Below are 24,457 nucleotides of genomic sequence, written 5' to 3'. Positions count from 1 at the left end.
TACATTTACCCCACAAATCTCTTCCCAGTTGACCCAACCCTCAGAAGGAGAGCCATGACTGATAGAGTACCCTCTGTCACTGTAAACACAGCAGGTCACTCCACAGGAACTTTGTGCTTGGGCCCTTGGCTTGTAAGGGACACATTTCCCCTTCGGTTGCTCCTTTTTGCTGGAGGAGGGAAGCAGGAATCAACACTGACAAAGCACTCCTTTCTTGCTTAGAAGACGTCTTGCATCCACTGTAAGAACTCTATTTTCTTCTCTATTCTGTTCCTTATTTCCAAATTCCTACCATGGCACATATGTTTTCTAATTATAAAATAATCAGAAGCTTTTTTTGTATGGCAGTAGGGGTTGAACCCAGGGTCATTCTACACCCACACTACACCCCCAGCCCTATTTTTATTTGGAAACAGGGTCTCACTAGGTTGATGAGAGTCTCACTACTTGCTGAAACTGTCCTCAGAACTGATCCTCCTATCTGAGCCTCCCAAATATTAGGATTACAGGCATGTGCCACCATGCTCAGCTAAAAATAATCACAAACTGTTTAACATAACCGGGTGTGGTGGTGCATACTTGTAATCTCAGCATTTGGGAGGCTGAGACAGGAGGGTCCCAGTTCGTGGCCACCCTCAGCTACTTAGTGAGGCTCTCTGCAACATAGTGAGACCCTGTTTCAAAATAAAAAAAAATAAGCTGGGTGTGGTGGCGCACGCTTGTAATCCCAGCACTTGGGAGGCTGAGACAGGAGGATCGCGCAGGTTTGAAGCTAGCCGCGCGCGCTGGCTTAGGAGACCCTGTTTCCAAATAAAAATGTAAAAATAGGTCTGGGAGTGTAGCCCAGAGATAGAAGGGCTTCCAGGAACCCCAGTACCACCAAAAAATAAATAAATAAATAAATAAATAAGCCGGGTGTGGTGGCGCACGCTTGTAATCCCAGCACTTGGGAGGCTGAGACAGGAGGATTACAGTTTGCGTACAGCCTCAGTTACTTAGTGAGGTCCTTTACAACTCACTGAGACCCTGTTTCAAAATAAAGAATTTTTATAAAGTGCTGAGGGTGTAGCTCAAAGGTAGAATGCCCCTGGGTTCCATCCCCAGTACTGCAAAGAAAAAATAAAAATAAAAAATACAATAAAATAAAAAATAGGGCTGGAGCTATAGATCGGAGGTAGAATGCCCCTGGGTAGGTTCCATCCCCAGTACTGCAAACAAACAAACAAACAAACAAACAAACAAACAAAGCAAAAAACTACATACAACTAGTAACAGAAAAATTCATCCAACCTTTTTTCTTTTTCTTTTTTTTTTTTACTAAATATGAATGTCATGAACATTTTTATTTTTTATAAAATGTGTCTCTTGATTAGGGTTTTAGGGTCATAGGAGATTAGCCACTGTCATATTCAAAATGACATATTTATTCAGAGGGAAAATTGTAATTTTCTTGGTCCTCTTCAGAGCAGTTGTAGAAATTCCTAAAATACTTTAAGGCCGTTCTGAAACATCTTTACTGGAACTTGATTCCTTGGGCCAGTGGAAGGTCCTTACTGTAGTTGATAGTACTGAGGGAGAACAACAAAATTAAACAAATTTAGTATACAAATAATAATATTGAATACTATTATGCCGTTAAAAAATAAAGATCAGAGCCTGGCATGGTGGCGTATGCTTGTAATCACAGCATTTAGGAGGCTGAAACAGGAAGATCACAGTTCGCAGACAGCCTCAGCTACTACTTAGTGAGGCCCTTTGCAATTCATTAATACCCTATTTCAAAATAAAGAATAAAACATAGGGCTGGAGGATATCGCTCAGAGGTAAAATACCCCTGGGCTCCATTCTCAATACCACAAAAAAAAATTATATATATAAAATCAGTTTACCTGGGTGTGGTGGTGCAAATCTGTTATCCCAACTGCTCAAGAAGCTGACACAGGAAACTTTCAATTTCAAGGCCATCCTTAACAACTTAGACCATATCTCAAAGTAAAAAATAAGAAGGGCTGGAGATGTAGCCCAGTGGTAGATCACCCCCCAACCCTGCCTGGGGTTCAATTCTCAGTACTGTATGTACAGAGAAAGACAGAGACAGACAGAAAGGGAGAAAGAGAGGGAGAGAAGGGGGGGGGGGAAGAGGAGGGAGGGAGGAAAAGAAGGGGGGAGAGAAGTCTATTTATATTAACAAGTTATAGATTGGTGAAGAATAAAATTTAGGATACAACACAATGTTAATATGAATCCAGTTTTTTTTTTTTTTTTTTTTTTTTTTTGTGTGTGTGTGTGTGTGTGTGTGTGTGTGTGTGTGTGTGTGTGGTGTTGGAGATTAAATCCAGGGGCATTCTACCTCTGAGCTACACCCCCAGACCAATATTTTATTCTTTTTTTTGTGTGTGTGTGGTACTGGGGGTGCAACCCACGGGCTTTTCTACCTCTGGGCTATACTCCCAGACTTATTTTATATTTTATTTGGAAAAAGGGTCTAAGCTGCTGAGAGCCTCACTAAGCAGCTGAGGCTGGCTTCAAACCTGTGCGATCCTCCTGTCTCAGCCTCCCAAGTGTGGGGATTACAAGCATGCGCCACCACACCCAGCTTATGAATCCAGTTTTATAAAAGAAAAAACAAAAACAAAGAAACACCAACGTCCAGAAGACACATATTGCATATTAACTCAGTTTCTTTTTGTTGTTTTTTGTTTGTTTGTTGTTTGTTTTGTAGTACTGGGGATGGAACCCAGGGGCATTCAACCTCTGAGCTACACTCAGTTTTTCTTTTGAATGTGATACAAGAATATGGGGGCTGCCAGGCATGGTGGAGGCCTGAGACTGGAAAATCAGGGTTCACGGTCAGCCTCAGCTACTGAGTGAGGCCCTCTGCAACACAGTGAGACCCTGTTTCAAAATAAAGAATAAAAAATAGGGCTGAGGGTGTAACTCGGAGGTAAAATGCCCTAGGTTCCATCCCTACTAACGCAAAAAAAAAGAATATGGGGGTTGACTAGGCATGGCGGCACATGCTTGTAATCCTAGTACTTGGAAGGCTGAGACAGGAAGATGGCAGGTTCAAGAACAGCCTCAGCTACTTAGTGAGAGGCCCTATGCAACTTAGTGAGACCCTGTTTCAAAATAAAGAATAAAAAAGAAAATTGGGCTGGAGGTGTAGTTCAGAGGTAAAATGACCCTAGATTCAATCCCCAGCACCACAAAAAAAAAAAAAAAAGAATATGGGACTATGGGTGCTATAGCTTTATATCTGTCAATAACTTGTATTGAATTAAAAGGAAAACATGCCGGGCATGGTGGCACACGCTTGTAATCCCCGCGCTTGGGAGGCAGAGACAGGAGGATCACGCTGGTTCGGAGCCAGCCTCTCTGGTTTAGGAGACCCTGTTTCCAAATAAAAAAAACATAAAATAGGTCTGGGAGTGTAGCCCGGAGGTAGAAGGGCTTCCAGGAACCCCAGTATCACCAAAAAAAATAAATTTAAAAAAATAAGGAAAACAGCCGGGCGTGGTGGCGCACGCTTGTAATCCCCACGCTTGTGAGGCAGAGACAGGAGGATCGCACAGGGTTGAAGCCAGCCGCGGGCGCTGGCTTAGGAGACCCTGTTTCCAAATAAAAATGTTAAAAATAGGTATGGGAGTGTAGCCCGGAGGTAGAAGGGCTTCCAGGAACCCCAGTGCCACCACCAAAATATAAAATAAAATAAAATAAAATAAAATAAAATAAAATAAAATAAAATAAAATAAAATAAGGAAAACATAAATATTCCCATCTTGAGAGAAAGAAAATATGATAATAAAGAAAAGAGAAGTTTCCCTCTTAATGAGTCAGCTGGTTTTTCTCCTATGAGGAAAGACATCTCCACTAAATGGATTCAGAAAAAGAGCTGTAGGTGAGTTTCTGCCTGTCTCTGTTTTTTTGTTGTTGTTGTTAGTTTGTTTTCTGTTGTTTGTTTGTTTGTTTGTTTGTTTGTTTGTTTTTATGCATGTGTGTGTGTGTGTGGTACTGGAATGAAACCCAGAGGCTTTCTACCTCCAGGCTATCCTCCCAGACCTATTTTATATCTTATTTGGAAAGAGGGTCTCACTAAGTTGCTGAGAGCCTCACTAAGTAGCTGAGGCTGGCTTCGAACCTGCCTGATTCTTCTGCCTCGGCCTCCCAAGTACTAGGATTACAAGCGTGAACCACCACACCAAGCTTCAAAGGAGACATGGGGGACTTCAAAGAATGAGAAGCCATCAAAGAGCCGCAAGTGTCTGGGACTCTACAAGCCTAAGCGCCTCAGAAGCTCCTGACATAAAGGAGCTGGCTGTAAGGAGCCGACACTGAGGAATGGGTGGACCAGGACAGGCACCTCTGGGTTCCTCGCCCAGTGCTTTCTACAGTGTAGTCCACAGGCCCATCTGTGAGTTATCTTGGGACTAGGCTCTCAGCATAAGGTTCACTTGCCTCACATGCACGATACGCCCCCAGCCTGAAGGTCATTTTATACGTATTTAGCATGCCTGCATTTTGACTTTGACTCGTCCCATGGTCAGGGGCTAGGTTTTCTACATGTGGCATTATGTCATGATCAAAGCACTTCAGATTCTGGAACATTTTGGGTAAGGGATGCTCACTCTATAGATCAAAATGGATGCCCCAGAAGAAATATCAGAAGAATAAAAGACAAAGACAAAACGGAAACCAGGCATACGCTTTAATCCCAGTACTTGGGTGGCTGAGACTGGAGGATTGCAGGTTCGAGGACAGCCCTCAGCAAATTGTGAGACTCTCATTAACCTAGCAAGGTCATTTTATATGTATTTAAATGTTTCCAAATCAAATTTTAAAAAAAATAGGACTGGAGGGGTAGCTCAGGGGTAGAATGTCCCTGGGCTCAACTCCTAGTACCACACAAACAAAAAAATAAAAACAAAGACAAAACAGAAAGCAGAATTTCACATCACCTTCCCGACAGCTTTAGACCAAACCTGCCTCCCCAGAGCCTCTTCTTACCAAGTGGATCTTCTCATGTACTGTTTCCAGGCGTCGCTGCCAGACTCCCGGCCCCCGCCAGTGTGCTTTTCTCCTCCTATAGAAACACAAAACAACCGCACGTCATTGCAGCAGGTTCTCTCCCTGTGGGCTCAGCTGACAGCACAGCGACAGCGCTCAAAGAGACCACAGCTACCTGACCGGGCACTTTACATTCAGCCCAGAGTAGGTCCTACGCAAACACAGAGGAGATGAGAATAAACAGAATAGGCGAGGCAAAGCGGAAAATAAATCATAAAAAATTAAAGAGGAAATGGATATATGTCAGGTAAAACTCCTCAGAAATAGATACACCAATGAACTAAGATATGGGTGAATCCAGACACGGTGGTGCACACCTGTAATCTCAGTATTTGGGAAGCTGAGATAGGAGGATGATAGGTTCAAGGTCAGCCTCAGCAACTTAGCAAGACCCTGTTTCCAAATTAAAAATAAAAGGGATGGGGGTATAGCTCAAAGGTAGAATGTCCCTGGGTACATGGGATATATATGGATATATGCATCCATATATTCATATATATGGATGCATATTCCATTCATATATATAGATATATATATCCACATATATATTATACATACACACACACACACACACACACACACACACACATATATATATTATACACATATGAATGAAAACCTCCAGGCACTAGAAATCTAATTTAATTTTGTCATTTGCACATATATATAAATATTCTTTCTACTATAAATATGCTGCTTCTACACTAAAATAATTTTAAGTGCTATGTCAGTATCCTTAAAGAGGTTATGAGAAGATAGCAATTCCATAAAACAAGAAAAATATGAGATTTAAAAGTATGTCATCAGCCAGGCATGGTGGTACACACTTGTGATCCCACTACTTGGGAGGCTAAGACAGGAGGATCACAGGTTTGAAGACAGCCTCAGTAAGTAGTGAGACTCTCGTCAACCTAGTGAGACCTTGCTTCAAAATAAAATAGGGCTGAGAGTATAGCTCAGAGGTAGAATGCCTGAGTTCAATCCTCAGTATAAATAAATAAATAAATAAATAAATAAATAAATAAATAAATAAATGTACGCCACCACAGCATAAGAAATAAGTCTTGGGTTTTTTTTTTTTTTTTTTTTTTGGTGGTACTGGGGGTGGAACCCAGGGACTTTCTACCTCCGGGTTATACTCCCAGACCTATTTTATATTTTATTTGGAAACAGAGTCTCACTAAGTTGCTGAGAGCCTCACTAAGTAGCTGAGGCTGGCTTCAAACCTGTGTGATCTTCCTGTCTCAGCCTCCCAAGCGCAGGGATTACAGGCGTGTGCCACCACGCCCAGCTTGGTATTAATTTTAATAGCAGCAGGGGGGGATGAAATCCAACAGAAAGATTAGAAGAAAATTTTGAGGCAATCTTCCACATAGGAAACAAAAAGACTAAAGAGAAGGAAAAATAGAAGGGAACAAAGAGACAACAGAGCCAGGTACAGTGGTGCATGTCTGTAATCCTAGTTCTTTGGAGGTAGAGACAGGAGGATTACAAGCTGAAGGCCAGCCTCAGTGATTTAGAAAGAACTTGTTTCAAAATTCAAGCTGGGCATGGTTGCACACACTTGTAATCCCAGTACTTGGGAGGCTGAGACAGGAGGATCACAGGTTCGTGGACATCCTCAGCTACTTAGTAAGGCCCGCTGCAATTTAAGTGTGACCCTGTTTCAAAATAAAGAATAAAAATAGGGCGCCAGACGTGGTGGCACACACTTGTAATCCCCGCGGCTTGGGAGGCTGAGACAGGAGGATGGCGCAGGTTTGAAGCCAGCCTCAGCTGGTTTAAGAGACCCTGTTTCCAAATAAAATATAAAATAGGTCTGGGAGTGTAGCCCAGAGGTAGAAGGTCCCTGGGTTCCCTTGCCAGTAAGAAAGGAAGGAAGGAAGGAAGGAAGGAAGGAAGGAAGGAAGGAAGGAAGGAAGGAAGGAAAAGTGCTGGTGGTGTAGCTTGTGCTAGAATGTCCCTGGGTTCAATCCCCAATGCCACAAAAAAATAAAAATATGGGTGTGGTGGCACAGGCCTATAATCCCAATACTTGGGAGGCTATGACAGGATTTTGGGGTCCGAGGTCAGACTCAGCAAGTAGTAAGACTCATCAACCTAGCAAGACCTTGTTTCAAAAAAAAAATAAAATAGAGCTGGAAGTGTAGCTCAGAGGTAGAATGTCCCTGCGTTCAATCCCCAGCGCCACAAAAAGTAAATCAATAACTCAGTGGTGGAATGCCCCCGAGTTCAATACCCAGTACCACACAACACAGACACACAGACACACACCCAGACACACACCCAGACACACACACACACACACACACACACACACACACACACACACACAAAATAGAAGGGGAAAATCAACTAACATATACTACCAAAATTAAAGAAAACTAGTATAGTAAAAACATCCTGGAATTAGAAATAAGAGTCTTAAGATCTAATGAGGCCAATCACTGATGCACTGATTGTCAAACAAAAAATGCTTAAAAGATCCCCATTGAGACACATTATAGTAAAATGTTAGAATATCACATATAAGTAAAGAGGAAAAGGGGATCCGAAGTCAAAATATATTGAACTTTTCAATGCAATTCTGGAAACCAGAAGACAAATGAGTAATGGCTTCAAATTTCTGCAGGTCAAAGCTGTCCTCAAAGGCTGCTGGCCTCCAAGCTGGTAACAGTTCCCTACACGAATTTAATACTTCATGAGGCCTAAATTGCTTTTTATACGTAAGTTTGGTTTATGCTCAACACCTGCTTTCCTTCTGGGACTGAGATTTGGGGTGTACTAGGCTAAGCACGCCTACGTGACCAGCCCCATAAAAGCCTTCACTGGGGTGGTCACATCCACTGCTGGAGGAAGAAGCACATCCCGTGTGACTCCACCGGGGGAAGATGAAGTCTGTGCGTTTCCTCAGGACCCCACCCCATGCGGTGATGTCACATCATAGACTGAGAAGATGTTTTCAGGAAAGTTAATCTAGGGGGCCAATGCATCCCAAGAATTACCAGAGATAGCTGTTAAGTTGCACAATTCAGCCGGGTGTGGTGGCGCACACTTATAATCCCAGCATTTGGGAGGCTGAGACAGCAGGATCAAGGTTCACAGACAGCCTCAGCTACTTAAGTGAGGCCCTCTGCAACTTGTGAGACTTTGCTTCAAAATAAAAGAATAAAATATAGAGCTGAAGGTGTAGCTCAGAGGGAGAATACCCCTGGGTTCCACCCCAAGTACCACAAAAAAGAAGAAAAAAAATCACACGATTCAGAAAAGCTGAGAAATTAAAAAATGAGTTTACTTTTTTCATTTAGTAAAACAAAGTAGCCTCCAAAAAAGAGGAGAAGGAAAGTATAGGCAGGCAGCCTTTTCCACTATAAGGCTTTTTTTTAAGTGTGTGTGTGTGTGTGTGTGTGTGTGTGTGTGTGTGTGTGTTACTAGGGATTGAACCCCAGGCATTCTATTTCAAGCTATACCCCCAGCCCTATTTTTTATTTTTATTTTGAAACAGAGTCTCACTAAGTTGTGGAGGGCCTCACTAAATAGCTGAAGCTGGCCAGGAACCTGAGATCCACCTGTCTCAGCCTCCCAAGTACTGAGATTACAAGTATGCACCACCATGCCGGACTCATTATAAGACTTTTAATTAAAAATTAAATGTGGACTCATAAAGGAAGTCAACTGGAGAAAGGCACAGGCCAGGAACAGGACTGAATGTCCACAGAAAACAGACATGTGCACAAATGCAGACTACTATAGTGGAGGGTGGGACTGAGGGCCGAAATGGAAACAGGAGCCTTTGGCAAAGCCTGCACACTGAACGGTAATTATAGCGTTAAGTCTAATAAACATCACAGAATGCCATAATTATATAAACTCTTACAGGTATTAATGCATGTTTGTTTTGCTTCTATATTAAAAAGCAAGGTAATCTGTTTTTTCTATACTTGGGATAAGTTTTAAGAAGTTAATATATGACTGTTGAGAGGGATTTAAAAAATACTAATAGGTTTGAGCATGAATAACCCCTGGCTTATTACAAGAAAAGAGGATCAGGACCCAGTGGGGAGAAACAACAGATTTCATCTACTGAAAGATAATGGTTTTTATGCCTACTCTCCAAATAAACACCAAAATGTTTTCAGTGCAGTTCGTTGGCTTTGAAGCGGGGGTTCATAATCATTCTGGGGGCTTGGATCTTCCTCCTATATAGAGCAGATGCTGTACTTCAGGGGTCTCCATGTCTTGGGCACGGGCCCTGCTCTAACCTGATGCTGCATCTCAGCAGAAGATGCAGGGGGACTTCCGGGAAGATGGCGACCGAGAAAAGCGGGGCTTAAGAGTCCCGCTAACAACCAATCTCCATTACCACAAAAAGAGCGCCTTTCATAGCCAGAAAACACCATCACCAGAAAAACAAAAAAACCACCAGGCTCCAGAGAGAAAGCGGACTGAGAACAGAGCTCAGGGCCACGGAGGAGACACACACGCCCGAGGACGCGGCAGCAGCGCCATACTGCCGGCGGCAGCGGCGAACTCAGCGGACGGCTACAGCAAGCCGAGGTGACCCGCTGCGGAACAGTCAGGCGGGATCTTTCGGCGCAGACAGCATTTAAAGCTCCCAGTGGCTGAGCTCAGCACACGCTGCAGGGATTCAGAGTGGAAATCAAAACCAGAGAAGAAAAAATACGCCAGCCTCATGGCCGAGGGCGTGGCAGAGGCGCCATATTGCCACCGGCGGCGGCAGCAGCAGTGAATTCACCGAGTCCAGTACAGCTACATCTACGTACTCAAGAACAGTGAGTCAAATTGCGGGCCACAGAGGAGAAATCCCAGTATTGTGCCTCCTGGGACTTGACCCAGTGAGGGAGTGGTGGTGGCAGAGATATCACACCATAGGAGAGCGTGCAACCTGGCACCCCCCATAGTTTAAAGCAGCCTCTATCGACTCCCTGGGTCGGAGACTCTGTGATACAACCCAGTAAAGGAGTAGTAGGGTCTGAGATAATACAGACTCGAGATCCAGAGCACCTTAAGTGAAGCCATAGTGACCCAAGGGAAGAACCCAGAGAAGGCACAAACCTCCGAAATCATGGGAAAGAGGAATAACACTGAAGTAATGAATGTGCACAACCCCACAACATCAGAACCTGATAAAACAGAAAATCAGAGATTTCTAGAAGATCAAATCAGGAAAATAACTGTAGAAATAATAGAGGTGCTTCGAAAAGAACTCAGAGAGAGCCAAAAAGAGATAAAGGATGCAATTAATGAAGTAAAGGCCTCAATTCAAAGCACAAACAACCGATTAGACCACATGGAGAACAGAATCTCGCTCTTAGAAGATGAGCAATCCAAAAATGAATGCATAGTTTCTAATCTAGAAAAAGATATCCAACAGCAGGAATCTGACATTGAAGAAATATGGGCCCATCTTAAGAGAGCTAACCTAAGAATAATTGGAATAGAGGAGAGAAAAGAAAGTGATACCAAAGGGATCAACAATCTCTTCAAGGAAGTAATAGCAGAAAATTTTCCAAATATAGAGCAAGAGGTTGATACACAGATCCAGGAAACTTATAGAACTCCCTTTAGACAGGATCCGAGAAGAGGATCCCCACGCCATATAATTGTCAAAATGACCAATGTGGAAGCCAAGCAGAGAATCTTAAAGGCAACAAAAACAAAGGGCCAAGTGACATTCAGAGGCAAACCAATTAGAATCACTCCAGACTTCCCAAACCAAGTCATGAGAGCCAGAAGGGCTTGGAGTAACATATTCCAAACTCTGAAAGAAAACAACTTCCAGCCAAAAATTTCCTATCCAGCAAAACTTTCTATCAAATTAGATGGAGAAATAAGAAGCTTCCATGACAAACAGAAACTGAAGGAATTTATGTCTTCAAAACCAGCGCTAGAGAAAATACTCAAAGAGATTAACTACAAAGAAGAAATAGGTAACACTCACCAGAACCAGAGAAACAAGAGTTTCCATCCAACAGACAAGTAAGATTGGTTATCTGTGGAGATTCATTATTTATGTTAGTCTTTTACCTATCTCTAAATTGTATTGTTTGCCTTTATTGTTGTTAATTTTTAGGATTTCTAGTTGGAATATTAATATACCTTCAGATATAGCATTTGGAAATATTTTATCCAATTCTATTAGTAACTTTTAACCCTGTTTACATTGTCTTTGTATATACAATATTTTCTTTTATTTTTTTAGGGAGTTTGTATATTCTTCTGTTGCCTGTGCCATTGAAATCATATCCAAGAAATCACTGCCAATTTCAATGTTGTGAGGTTTTATGACCCAGATTTTCTCCTAAAAGTTTATAGTCTTAAGATTTATATTTAGGTCTTTTATCTAGTTTGAGTTAATACTTGTATGTGGGATTAGGTAAGGGTCCAATTTTATTCTTTTCCATGTAATTATTATTTTTCAACAATATTTAGTTAAAAGATTATTATTTCCACCACCAAATCTTCGTGGAAACCTTGTCAAAAATAACTTGACAATATAGGGAAGAAGTTAGCTCTAGGCTTGTATTTAACTCCAATGGTCTATATATGTGCCTTTAGAACAGTACCACACTGTTTCAATTATTGTAGCTTTATATGGTTTGAAATCAGAAAATATACATCTTCTAGCTTTGTTTTTGCTTCGAGATTGTTTTGGGTATTTAGAGTCCATATTCCATATCAGGATAGATTTTTTCCTGAAAAATAAATATATGATAGTTTCACCTAAAAAAAAGAAAAAAATATTCTCTGGTAAGAAAGAAAGCAAAAAGAAATATTGAAATGTTATCTTTAAGTCATCAAAAGCTTGGTATCAGACAAATGAAACTGTTATGTGAGATTATCATTTTTAATTTTGGATAAATTGCTATAATACTAGATGTCAACCACTAAGCCAAGCATGGGAGGGAGGGATGGGGAGAGAATGGGGTGGGGATCGGGTGGGGGCTGACTGGGCAATGTGTGCATGTATGTCTACAAAAGTTTGTATCCCACTATGATGTATGAATACAGTGCACCAATAAAATAAAATTAAAAAAAAAAAAAAAAAAAAAGAAGATGCAGGACTCCAGACAACAACTTTAAAAGTGGAATATGAAGCCGGGTGTGGTGGCGCAGGCTTGTAATCCCCGCGCTTGGGAGGCTGAGACAAGAGGATCGCACAGGTTCGAAGCCAGCCTCAGCTACTTAGTGAGGCTCTCAGCAACTTAGTGAGACCCTGTTTCCAAATGAAGTATAAAATAGGTCTAGGAGTAGAGCCCAGAAGTAGAAAAGCCCCTGAGTTCCACCCCCAGTACCACCAAAAATAAAAAAAAAGTGGAATATGAGCTCTTTCAATATGAGCATGTTTAGATTACAGAAAATGGTCAAAATGCAAGTCATATTTCTGTTTCTTCTTTTTTTTTTTTTGGCATTCATTTCAGTTTTCTTGGCCAACTTTTCTAAAAGCTACTACATCTTGTCCTTTATCACCCCACATGGAATAAGAAAAATGATTCTCTACATACCAAATGCACCGCCGATCTCTGCGCCGCTGGTTGGGATGTTGACATTCACAATGCCACAGTCTGAACCTTTAGGTCTGTGTATAAAGGACAGGTACCGTAAAAACAGTGACTAGGAAACTAAAACAAATACACAAAAGCCCAAACTCACTGCTAAAAAAAGAAAAAAGCTTCATTTTAAAAGATCCATTTTTAAGGTTCCCTCCCCATACAAATCAGACATGTAAATGTTCAAAAACAAAGTTATACCCAAGCCAGCGGAAGATTCTGCCCAAATCTTTGGTAAAGATGCTGCTGGAAAGCCCCTGCTTCACCTCATTATTCCATGCAAAGACCTCTTCTTCATTCTAGAAGGACAGATGTTAGAAGCTGTTAGCTGCTAGAGTGCCCAGGTCACGTCCCGACTCACTCCTTTCATGAGATACAACAATGTAATTTTGACGTTCAGATGGAAACCAAAGAGGCAACATTTCACTAATTCCGTTTATTTTACAATTTGGATATATATATATATATATATATATATATATATATATATATTTTTTTTTTTTTTTTTGGTGGTACTGGGGTTTCTGGAAGCCCTTCTACCTCCGGGCTACACTCCCAGACCTATTTTTATATTTTTGAAACAGGGTCTCTTACGCCAGCGCGGCTGGCTTCGAACCTGCGCGATCCTCCTGTCTCCGCCTCCCAAGCGCGGGGATTACAAGCGTGCGCCACCACGCCCGGCTTGGATATATTTTTAATATGTAAAACTTTGGGAGATTTCTTTTTAATTATACTTTGAAAAACAAATATTACTACGTCCTTTCATTCAAGCCACTAAATATCATAGCTGATATCGAGTTATCAAGAATGACATACTGATCTATGCACTTAACATGCTTTTAGTTATTTAATCTTACAACACAAGTTTTACACTATCACCAATTTACACATTCACTAACTGAAACCCAGAGAAGCTAAATAATTTGCTCAAAAGCTCATAGTCAAAAACACTTCACAAGCCGGGCGTGGTGGTGAGCGCTTGTAATCCCTGCGCTTGGGAAGGGGAGACAGAAGGATTGGGCAGGTTCGAAGCCAGCCTCGCTGGCTTAAGAGACACTGTTTCCAAATAAAAATATTTAAAAAATAGGTATCTAGGAATGTAGCCTGGAGGTAGAAGGGTTTCCAGGAACCCCAGTATCACCAAAACAAAAAACAAAAAAACAAAAACAAAAACAAGAAAACTTCACACATTACAAAATACAAAATTACACTTTCAAGTTACTATATATGAAACAATGACAGATAATTTAAAAGCAAGATACAAATAAATGCAATTATAAAAGTACAATAAAGTACAATTTCCACTATCCTTTAACTAATAATAATGGAAAATTCAAATCATGATTCAATTTTACAATCTCAAAACTAAAGCTAAATATTTGCTGGTGAAGCCAGGGCCTATGTCTGGCTGAGGAATGAATGATCTTTACCTGTTGAAACCTCCGCAGCCTGTCTCTATCATGGTTTGTAACTGTGTATCTTTAGGTCACCCCTACATCTCACTTTGTATACAGAACTCAGGCTTTCCAACAATCCAGTCCTGGGTCAGGAGCAGCTGCCTCAAAGGCCCACGCAGCTCAGAGTTGCATGGTTTCATGTTGGTTTCTTGGGAATTTTATAGTTTTAAAGTGTTCATCTTGGCTGGCTGTGGTGGCACACACTTGTCATTCTAGTACTTGGGAGGCTGAGACAGGAGGATCTTGCTTTGCTGCCAGCCTCAACTACTTAGTGAGGCCCTCTGCAACTTAGTGAAAACCTGTTTCAAAGTAAAGAATAAAAAATAGGGCTGGGGCTGTAGCTCAGAGGTAGAATGCTACTAGGTTCTATCCCCAGTACTAAAAATAAAAAATAAAGTATTTATCTAATATCTTATCCTGAACCTTCAAATTTCTAATATTCAGAGGGCTTTTCTAAAACCTACTTAAAAGCTAATCTACTGGAATTTAACACTGCCTCGTTTCCCCCGAGTCTTACCACTCAATTCCACATCAGAGAAGCCGGGCGTGGTGGCGCACGCTTGTAATCCCCGCGCTTGGGAGGCTGAGACAGGAGGATCACACAGGTTTGAAGCCAGCCTCAGCTACTTAGTGAGGCTCTCAGCAACTTAGTGAGACCCTGTTTCCAAATAAAATATAAAATAGGTCTGGGAGTATAGCCAGGAGGTAGAAAGCCTCTGGGTTCCACCCCCAGTATCACCAAAAAAGAAAAAAAGAAAAAAATCCACATCAGAGGAGAGAAAGAGAATCCATTTTTACCTTGAACTTGAAGACATAGAGAATTGGAGCAAAAGTCTCTGTGTGTGCAATGGAGGCATCGTGGGCAAGGCCTGTCACGATTGTGGGTTCCACATAATTTCCACGGCGATCCATTGCCTTATGTACAGAAATAGAATAAAAAAATAAAAGTATTTTGTCTTCTAGTATTTGGGAGTCAGAGGACACCATTGTTAACCTATATTTATGGGAAAAAATAAACAGCATTTACAGGTGAATTAATTCTCTAAAACAATATTTTACTTTGAATAAAAAAATGATCTCTTCTTCCTACTGGCTCTTAGTTGGCCAGAAAATAATAAAAACAAGGATGAGAGTTGTCCCGTGTGTCACAACCAAGTTATTTCAAAAAACACTCCTGTACATGGTTATTTTATGATAAATTTTAATACTGGTGATCTATGCCCATTGTATTATACACTGAATCATACACCACCCACACCCCACACATACACACACACATTCATATACTAAAGTCCTAACAGTCAATGCAACTGCATTTGATGATGGGACCTTTAAGAATGTCAAGGTTACTGAAAACAAGTGAGGTCATTAGAGTAGGGCCCCAACCTAATATGACTAGTGTCCTTATTAGAAGAGGGAGAAACAATGGAGATCCCATTCTCTCTCTCTCTCTCTCTCTCTCTCTCTCTCTCTCTCTCTCTCTCCTCTTCCTCTTCCTCTTCCTCTTCCTCTTTTCTTCTCTCTCTACTTTCCTTTCCTCTTCTCTTCCTCCTCCTCCTCTTCCTCCTCCTCCTCCTCCTTCTTCTTCTTCCTCTTCCCCCCACCTCTCTCCACTCTCTGGGAAGGGTCATGTAAGGACACAGAGCAAAAGCCATTTGTAAGCCAAAAAGAAACACTTCACCAGAAATCAATCCCACAAGACCCTGATCTTGGACTCCAAGCCCCAGAACTGTGAGAAAAAACACTGCTATTGTTTAAGTTGCCCGGGCAGTGGTATTTGTAACAGCAGCTCTGGAGAATTAATACACATTGTACAAAATCAAAAATTCCAAAAAGGGACATACTACAGATAATCTTATAACAAACTTCCATGCAAGCACATTCCTAGTCTATCTCCACTTAGGTAATGATTGCCATTCCTTCTGTAAAATGTCCTGATGCCACAGCAGGGCTCTGACGGGAGATCACCTTGCCAATGAGACTCAGAAATTCTGTTCTTCCCTGGAAGCTGTTTGTTTACCAAGAGTTGACTGAATTTACTCTCAAATGCTGTGCACGGAAGCTGTATTTGTTAGCGTGGTGTCAGATTGCATTATGTAACTTAAATATTACACAAAGGAAAAAGGCCATTCCTATAAAGATTGGGTTGAATGCTTTAGAGAAAGCCCAATATAAAAAAAAAATACAGACTTCTGGGAAGATGGCGACCGAGAAAAGCGGGGCTTAAGAGCCCTGCTAACAACCAATCTCCATTACCACAAAATCAGCACCTTTCATAGCCAGAAAACACCATCACCAGAGAAACAAAAAAATCACCAGGCTTCAGAGAGAAAGCGGACTGAGAACTGAGCTCAGAGCCACAGAGGAGATACACCGGCCTCACGCCCAAGGACATGGCAGCAGCGCTTTACTGCCGACGGCAGCAGCGAGTTCACTGGACGGCTACAGCAAGCCGAGGTGAGCCACTGCAGAACAGCCAGGTGGGATTTCTCGGCGCAGGGAGCATCTAAAGCTCCCAGTGGCTGAGCTCAGCACACGCTGCAGGGATTCAGAGTGGAACTCAAAACCAAGAAGAAATGCAACAGCCTCACGGCCGAGCGCGTAGCAGCGGCGCCATATTGTGACCGGTGGCAGCAGCAGCAAATTCACCGAGTCCAGTACAGCTACATGTGCGTATTCAACAACAGTGAGTCAAATTGCGGGCCACAGAGGAGAAATCCCAGTACTGTACTCCCTGGAACTTGACCCAGTGGGGGAGTGGCGGTGGCAGAGGTCTCACACCATAGAACGTGCAACCTGGCACTCCCCACAGTCTAAAGCAGCCTCTATCGACTCTCTGGGTTGGAGACTCTGTGATACAACACAGTAAAGGAGTAGTGGGGTCTGAGATACTACTGACTTGAGATCCAGAACACCTTAAGTGAAGTCATAGTGACCCAAGGGAAGAACCCAGAGAAGGCACAAACTTCCGAAATCATGGAAAAGAGGAATAATACTGGAGCAATGAATGCTCACAACCCCACAACATCAGAACCCGATAAAACAGAAATTCAGAGATTTCTAGAAGATCAAATCAGGAAAATAATGGTAGAAATAATAGAGGTACTTCGAAAAGAACTCAGAGAGAGCCAAAAAGAGATAAAGGATGCAATTAATGAAGTAAAGGCCTCAATTCAAAGCACAAACAACCGATTAGACCACATGGAGAACAGAATCTCGCTCTTAGAAGATGATCATTCCAAAAATGAACGCATAGTTTCTAATCTAGAAAAAAATATCCGACAGCAGGAATCTGATATTGAAGAAATATGGGCCCATTTTAAGAGAGCTAACCTAAGAATAATTGGAATAGAGGAGGGAAAAGAAAGTGAAACCAAAGGGATCAACAATATCTTCAAGGAAGTAATAGCAGAAAATTTTCCAGACATAGAGCAAGAGGTCGATACACAGGTCCAGGAAACTCATAGAACTCCCTTTAGACAGGATCGGAGAAGAGGATCCCCACGCCACATAATTGTCAAAATGACCAATGTGGAAGCCAAGCAGAGAATCTTAAAGGCAACAAAAGCAAAGGGCCAAGTGACATTCAGAGGCAAACTAATTAGAATCACTCCAGACTTCCCAAACCAAGTTATGAGAGCCAGAAGGGCTTGGAGTAACATATTCCAAACTCTGAAAGAAAACAACTTCCAGCCAAAAATCTCCTACCCGGCAAAACTTTCTATCAAATTAGATGGAGAAATAAGAAGCTTCCATGACAAACAGAAACTGAAGGAATTTATGTCTTCAAAACCAGCACTAGAGAAAATACTCAAAGAGATTAACTACAAAGAAGAAATAGGTAACACACCAGAACCAGAGAAACAAGATTTTCCATCCAACAGACAACTAAGACTGGTTATCTGTGGAGATTCATTATTTATGTTAGTCTTTTACCTATCTCTAAATGGTATTGTTTGCCTTTATTGTTGTTAATTTTTAGGATTTCTAGTCGGAATATTAATATACCTTCAGATATAGCATTTGGAAATATTTTATCCCATTCTATTAGTAACTTTTAACTCTGTTTACATTGTCTTTGGATATACAATATTTTTTTTATTTTTTAGGGAGTTTGTATACTCTTCTGTTGCCTGTGCCATTGAAATCATATCCAAGAAATCACTGCCAATTTCAATGTTGTGAGGTTTTATGACCCAGATTTTCTTCTAAAAGTTTATAGTCTTAAGATGTATATTTAGGTCTTTTATCATTTTAAGTTAATATTTGTATATGGGATTAGGTAAGGGTCCAATTTTATTCTTTTCCATGTACTTATTATTTTTCAACAATATTTAGTTAAAAGATTATTATTTCCACCACCAAATGTTCGTGGAAACCTTGTCAAAAATAACTTGACAATATAGGGAAGAATTTAGCTCTAGGCTTTTATTTAACTCCAATGGTTTATATATCTGCCTTTAGAATAGTACTATACTGTTTCAATTATTGTAGCTTTATATGGTTTGAAATCAGAAAATATATATCTTCTAGCTTTGTTCTTTTTCAAGATCGTTTTGGGTATCTAGAGTCCATATTCCATATTAGGATAGATTTTTTTTTCTGAAAAATATATAAATATATGATAGTTTCACCTAAAAAAATTAGAAAAAAAATTCTCTGGTAAGAAAGAAAGTAAAAAGAAATATTGAAATGTTATCTTTAAATTATCAAAAGCTTGGTATCAGACAAATGAAACTGTTATGAGAGATTATCATTTTTAATTTTGGATAAATTGCTATAATACTAGATGTCAACCACTAAGCCAAGCATGGGAGGGAGGGATGGGGAAAGAATGGGGTGGGGATCGGGTGGTGGCTGACTGGGCGATGTGTGCATGTATGTCTACAAAAGTTTGTATCCCACTATGATGTATGAATACAGTGCACCAATTAAAAAAAAATACAAAAACATACACACACATACATCTGTCCAATTAGATGCGGGTGTGCCAAGGGTAAGACTAGAGAGGAGGCATCTGCTCTCAGATTACTTTGCAAGATGTAGGTCTCCATGAATTTTAAATAAAGTGAAACTAAATCGTACAGATAATTGATCATTGCAGAGATGAAGACAACAAATTCCTATAATCTATGAAGAAAACATGTTAACTATAGACCAAAAGAATCACAAACACATGTAGTTTCATGTGTTAAGCTAAAATCAAATGCTATGGTATGTATTTTTTGTGATTTCCTGCCTTAACTATTAATATAACCAATCAATGTGGATTCTAATTGCTCTGCACACAAGTCTTCTACTGTGCGATGACCAGAAGGCTTCCTTTCCATATAAGAATGTAGGGGGCACAACCCAAAGGCAACCAGGACTCTGAGTTTATGTGTCCATGCATTTTATGCTATCATTCTTTAAAACCTATTTCTCAGCCAGGCGTGGTGGAGCACGCTCGTAATCCCAGTGCTCGGGAGGGTGAGACAGGAGGATCGCACAGGTTCGAAGCCAGCCTCAGCTACTTAGTGAGGCTCTCGACAACTTAGTGAGACCCTGTTTCCAAATAAAATATAAAATAGGTCTAAGAGTATAGCCCGGAGGTAGAAAAGCCCCTGGGTTCCACCCCCAGTATCACACACACACACACACACACACACACACACACACACAATTAAATTTAAAAAATAAAACCTATTTCTTCCTTGTAATGGGGACAGGGAGAGAAAGAATGTACAAAAGGGAAGCTGCACCAATTTTCTCAGAGCCCTGCAGTATCTAAGGAAAACAAAGTAAAAGCATCCCAGGAGTCTCCTTACCTTGCCCCCATACACCACTGTGCCTCCTTCTTTCTTTGCTTCTTCCACTGCTCCAAGAAACATGCTCACTGCCTGTTTGGTGTGAAGTGGCCCATAGAGAACATTAGCTGGAAAGAGAAAAGGAATGCTCTTCATTTTGCCCTAATCAGCATCGCTCTATTCTTTTTTTTTTTTTTTTTTTTTTTTTTTGTGGTACTGGGGGTGGAACCCAGAGGCTTTCTATCTCCAGGCTATACTCCCAGACCCATTTTATATTTTATTTGGAAACAGGGTCTCACTAAGTTGCTGAGAGCCTCACTAAGTAGTTGAAGCTGGTTTTGAACCTGTGCGATCCTCCTGTCTCAGCCTCCCAAGAGCGGGGATTACAAGCATGCACCACCACACCTGGCTAAGCATCACTCTATTCTTATAACAGCTTTCCAAATGAACGGGCTAGTCCCTCCCATCTCCTCTCAGTTGGGAGCAGGGGTCAGCAACCTTCTTACTTACTGAGACCCTCTGCAATTTAGTGCAACTGTTTCAAAATAGGGTTGGGGCGAAACTTGGAAGTAGAATGCTTCTGGGTTGGATCTCCAGTACCACAAAAATAAGTAAGTAAGTAAGTAAGTAAGTAAGTAAGTAAACAAATGCTAAAAAATACAGGATGCGGTTGTTTATGAGTGACCACTGTCTAGGAACATCACATCTCCACAGCTGCTGTGCAATTCAAGGGGAAGAGACTGAGGCTTCACAAAGTCTGGCTGCCAGAAACTAGAACCTCACTGGTAACCACAAGAAGAGGAGGCAGGCTGAGGAAGGCCAGTGATGAGGTGGCATTTCAGCAGAGCCCACTGCAGAAAGAGCTGGGCAAAGGCTATTACCTGCCGGGCGTGGTGGCGCACGCTTGTAATCCCCGCGCTTGGGAGGCAGAGACAGGAGGATCGCGCAGGTTCGAAGCCAGCCACGTGCGCTGGCTTAGGAGACCCTGTTTCCAAATATAAAATGTAAAAATAGGTCTGGGAGTGTAGCCCGGAGGTAGAAGGGCTTCCAGGAACCCCAGTACCACCAAAAAAAAAAAAAAAGGCTTTTACCAACCAAGGACAGCCAGGAGGAGCCAAGAACACCTAGAGCTCAGGGCACAAGGCGGGAGGGGACACAGGTCTAGTGGGAAGGGCGGGCAGGAAGCAGGCGCATGACCACGAAGACTGGGGGCCCATGAGAGAAGGAACCTGGGGCATTCTACCTCCCAGCTACTCACCCAGCCCTATTTTTGATTCTTTATTTTGAAACAGGGTTTCACTAAATTGCAGAGGGCCTTAGTAAATTTCTGAGGCTGACTGCAAACCTGTGTCCTGGGATTACAAACATGTGGCACCACACCTGGCTCTGTGATCCTATTTCAAAAATAAAAAATAACCAGGTTTGGGTGGTACGTGCCTGTAATTCCAGTAATTGAGAGGCTGACACAGGAGGATTGCAGATTCAAGGACAGCCTTAGTAAGTAGTGAGACTCTTATCAACCTAGTGAGACCGTTTCAAACATAAAAAAAAATAAATAAATAAGACTGGGGCTGTAGCTCAGAGGTAGAATGCCCCTAGGTTCAAATCCCAGAACCAAAAATAAATAGACAGAAAAAAGAGATGGGAGGGCAGCTCCAAAGCACAGGGCGCACAAGTACAGCTCAGTGTAGATCAGAGGGTCAACCCCCACTGATTACTGGAAGGCAGCAGGGGGAGCAGGAAAGCCAGGGCTCCTGTAGCCTTCCCTGAGAGATGGCAGCGGTGGCTAGGATGAGGGTAACAGCAGTGGAGAGAAAAAAGCTCCCGAGCTGTCACTGTCTCAAGAGCATCACGGCCTCAGCCTTGAGCACACCTCAGTACCCGGGTCCTAACCCACGGGCACTTGTGCCACCCAAATGCCTGAGAACCTGCACCACCTGCCCTCATGCCTCTCAGAAAGGGGCAAAATCCCTGACACCCTGAAGATCAGAAACACTTTAAACATCAACAGTCAGAAACAAGGATCTTGTTTTTGGTTTTGGTTTTGTTTTGTTTACATACTAGGGATGGAACCCAGGGGCATTCTACCTCCAAGCTACACCCCAGTCCTACTTTTTTTCTTCTTTATTTTGAAACAAGGTCTCACTGAGCTGCAAAGGGCCTCACTAAGTAGCTACGGCTGCCTGCAAACTGCAATCCTCCTGTCTCAGCCTCCCAAATGCTGGGATTACAAGTGCACTACCACACCTGGCTCAGAAACAAGATCTTTGAAAACTGAACCAAATACTTACGGTCCCACGGATTCCCAACGCGGATCTGTGCATAGGCCTTTTTAAGTCTGTTAACAACTTCATCGTGGATGTTTTCATGTAAAAACTAAGTGAAAAGGGAAACAGTCAAGGGAACAGCAAAATAAATGAAAGCATTTTCAAATAATGAATACTTTTTAATAGTATTAACAGATTAACAGCTCTTAATTGTTATAAAAATATTAGAATCTCTGAAAATATAAGCAATCACATGGTCTTTAAAATTATGTAATTTATTAACTACCTACATGAAGATAATCATTTCTTCTAGGTAGATGTTAAAATAAAATCAAAAGCCATGTTGTAATCAAGTTCCTAAGGACCTATCAGGCTAAACTTCACAAATCCATTATTCCTAAAAATGAATTCATAAATCCATTTTTGTTTAGAAAATTTAGTATCTTAATTAGACGCAAGTACCCCTATCCCACTCTGCTACCGTGAGTCTCAGTAAACACATGGCACAGCAGGTGGCCATGCTGACCTCTGCTGGGTCATCACACACACTCAGCCTCAGGTCACCAGGGTCTCTGCAGGAGGCCTTAAAAGGTGAGACCCACCTAAACGCTCACCCGGGCAGGGTGTGAGCTCAAGCCCCGCTCCTAGTGGCAGAGGTGAACTTGCCAGACCATCCATTCTCTGGGTTAAAGTCCATGGACAAATGAACTGTCACTCTGAGATGTAGAGATGGAGAGGTAGACAGGAGAGAATGATTTTTTTTCTCTACCTAGTGATAATTGCTGCCATGGAAGTCAAGCTGGGCAATGACATAGTATTCCTTAATATTTAGTGTGTGTGTGTGTGTGTGTGTGTGTGTGTGTGTGTGTGTGTGTGTGTGGTACTAGGGGTAGAACCCAGGGGCTTTCTACCTCCAGGTTATACTTCCAGACCTATATTTTACTTTATTTGGAAACAGGGTCTCACTAAGTTATGAGAGCCTCACTAAGTAGCTGATGCTGGCTTTGAACCTGTGCGATCCTCCTGTCTCAGCCTCCCAAGTGTGGGATTACAAGCGTGCGCCACCACGCCCGGAAGTATTCCTTAATATTTAACACTAAATACAAGCATGGCTATGTCTATCTGCTCCAAGACACAAAGAAAAAATAAAATTGGCTGAAGAAATGTATGGCTTTCATATTGTTTCATTTCTTCATGTAATTAAGAGTATAACTATTTCTGGAACCTTTGTTTTTTAGCTTTAAATGTAATGTTTAATGCAATTGATGTTTACAGTAAACAATAAATTATAAACATTTTATAATATCATCTTACTATTTGTAACTAAGTTACAACTAAGTTATAACTTAGTTATACAAATTTAAAAAAATTTTTTTAAATATTAAAAAGTATGAGAAAGGTAAAATTTGAATTTTCATATTCTTTGTGTATGGGAAGGTACTGGGAACTGAACACAAGAGTATTCTACCTCTGAGTTTCAAGTAATATTTTTTACTTTTTATTTTGAGACAGGGGCTCTCTAGGTTGCTGAGGGGCATGCGAAACTGCTGAGGCTGGTTTTTAACATGCAGTCCTCCTGTCTTGGCCTCTAGGTCAACAGGCATGTGCCACCATGCCTGGCTTCATATATCTTTTATCTTATTCTAATTATGATTATGTTAATTTTATACAGAATTCTTTCATATTAATCATGAATAAGAGAAAAAATCCAAAACCAATCCCTGTGTAATTTATTAGATTTAAAATTACAAATGAAAAACTAAACAATAATTTCTAAAAACCAATTCCAGTAATAAGGAAACTGAGACAGGAAGGTCACAAGTTCAAGAACAGCCTGAGCCACATAGCCAGACTCAGCAACCTAGAAAAACCCTGTTTCAAAAAAATAAGAAGGACTGGGGGTATAGCTCGGAGGTAGAATGTCCCTTGGTTTAATCCCAAGTAACAACAAAAAAAAAAAATGCAGCTGAGTTTTTACCTATCCAAAGCTTGTTTATTTCTAGTAAGTTTTTCAGAACCTTAAAAGTCATTAAGATCAAGATTATATCTCACAACCAGGCATGGTGATGCACGCTTGTAATCCCAGCATTTGGGAGGCCGAGACTGGAGGATCGCAGTTCGTGGACAGCCTCAGATATTTAGGCCCTCTGCAACTTAGTGAGACCCTGTTTCAAAATAAAGAATAAAAAATAGGGCAGGGGGTGTAGCTCAGAGGTTGAATGCCCCTGGGTTATATCCCCAGACCCGCCAAAAAAAAAAAAAGATTGTATCTCACATTTGAAATCCAACTCAGTCTAAATGTTTAAACTTCC

At 41.3% G+C, this 24,457-nt stretch overlaps 1 protein-coding gene across 2 annotated transcripts in view; it reads right to left on the bottom strand.

Annotated features, from left to right (window-relative positions):
• Window positions 1-1,513: 1,513 nt before the first annotated feature.
• Window positions 1,514-24,457, bottom strand: part of ALDH7A1 (aldehyde dehydrogenase 7 family member A1) — a gene marked incomplete at both ends in the record, with an annotated part of 58,780 nt that continues 35,836 nt past the window's right edge. Inside the window, 7 exons of one of the 2 annotated variants that reach the window (XM_080699227.1) lie at window positions 1,514-1,568; window positions 5,005-5,080; window positions 12,591-12,664; window positions 12,837-12,934; window positions 14,891-15,007; window positions 19,900-20,006; window positions 22,170-22,254. In XM_080699227.1, the coding sequence (XP_080555353.1) occupies window positions 1,514-1,568; window positions 5,005-5,080; window positions 12,591-12,664; window positions 12,837-12,934; window positions 14,891-15,007; window positions 19,900-20,006; window positions 22,170-22,254 (612 nt within the window). The remainder of the gene's footprint in view (window positions 1,569-5,004; window positions 5,081-12,590; window positions 12,665-12,836; window positions 12,935-14,890; window positions 15,008-19,899; window positions 20,007-22,169; window positions 22,255-24,457) is intronic. The other variant, XM_080699228.1, reaches the window with a different exon arrangement.

The sequence above is a fragment of the Muscardinus avellanarius genome (assembly GCF_963383645.1).
Source record: "Muscardinus avellanarius genome assembly, chromosome: 7".
Lineage (NCBI taxonomy): Eukaryota > Metazoa > Chordata > Mammalia > Rodentia > Gliridae > Muscardinus > Muscardinus avellanarius.
The sequence above is the reverse complement of the archived record's forward strand: the minus strand, read 5'-3'. Positions and strand labels throughout refer to the sequence as shown.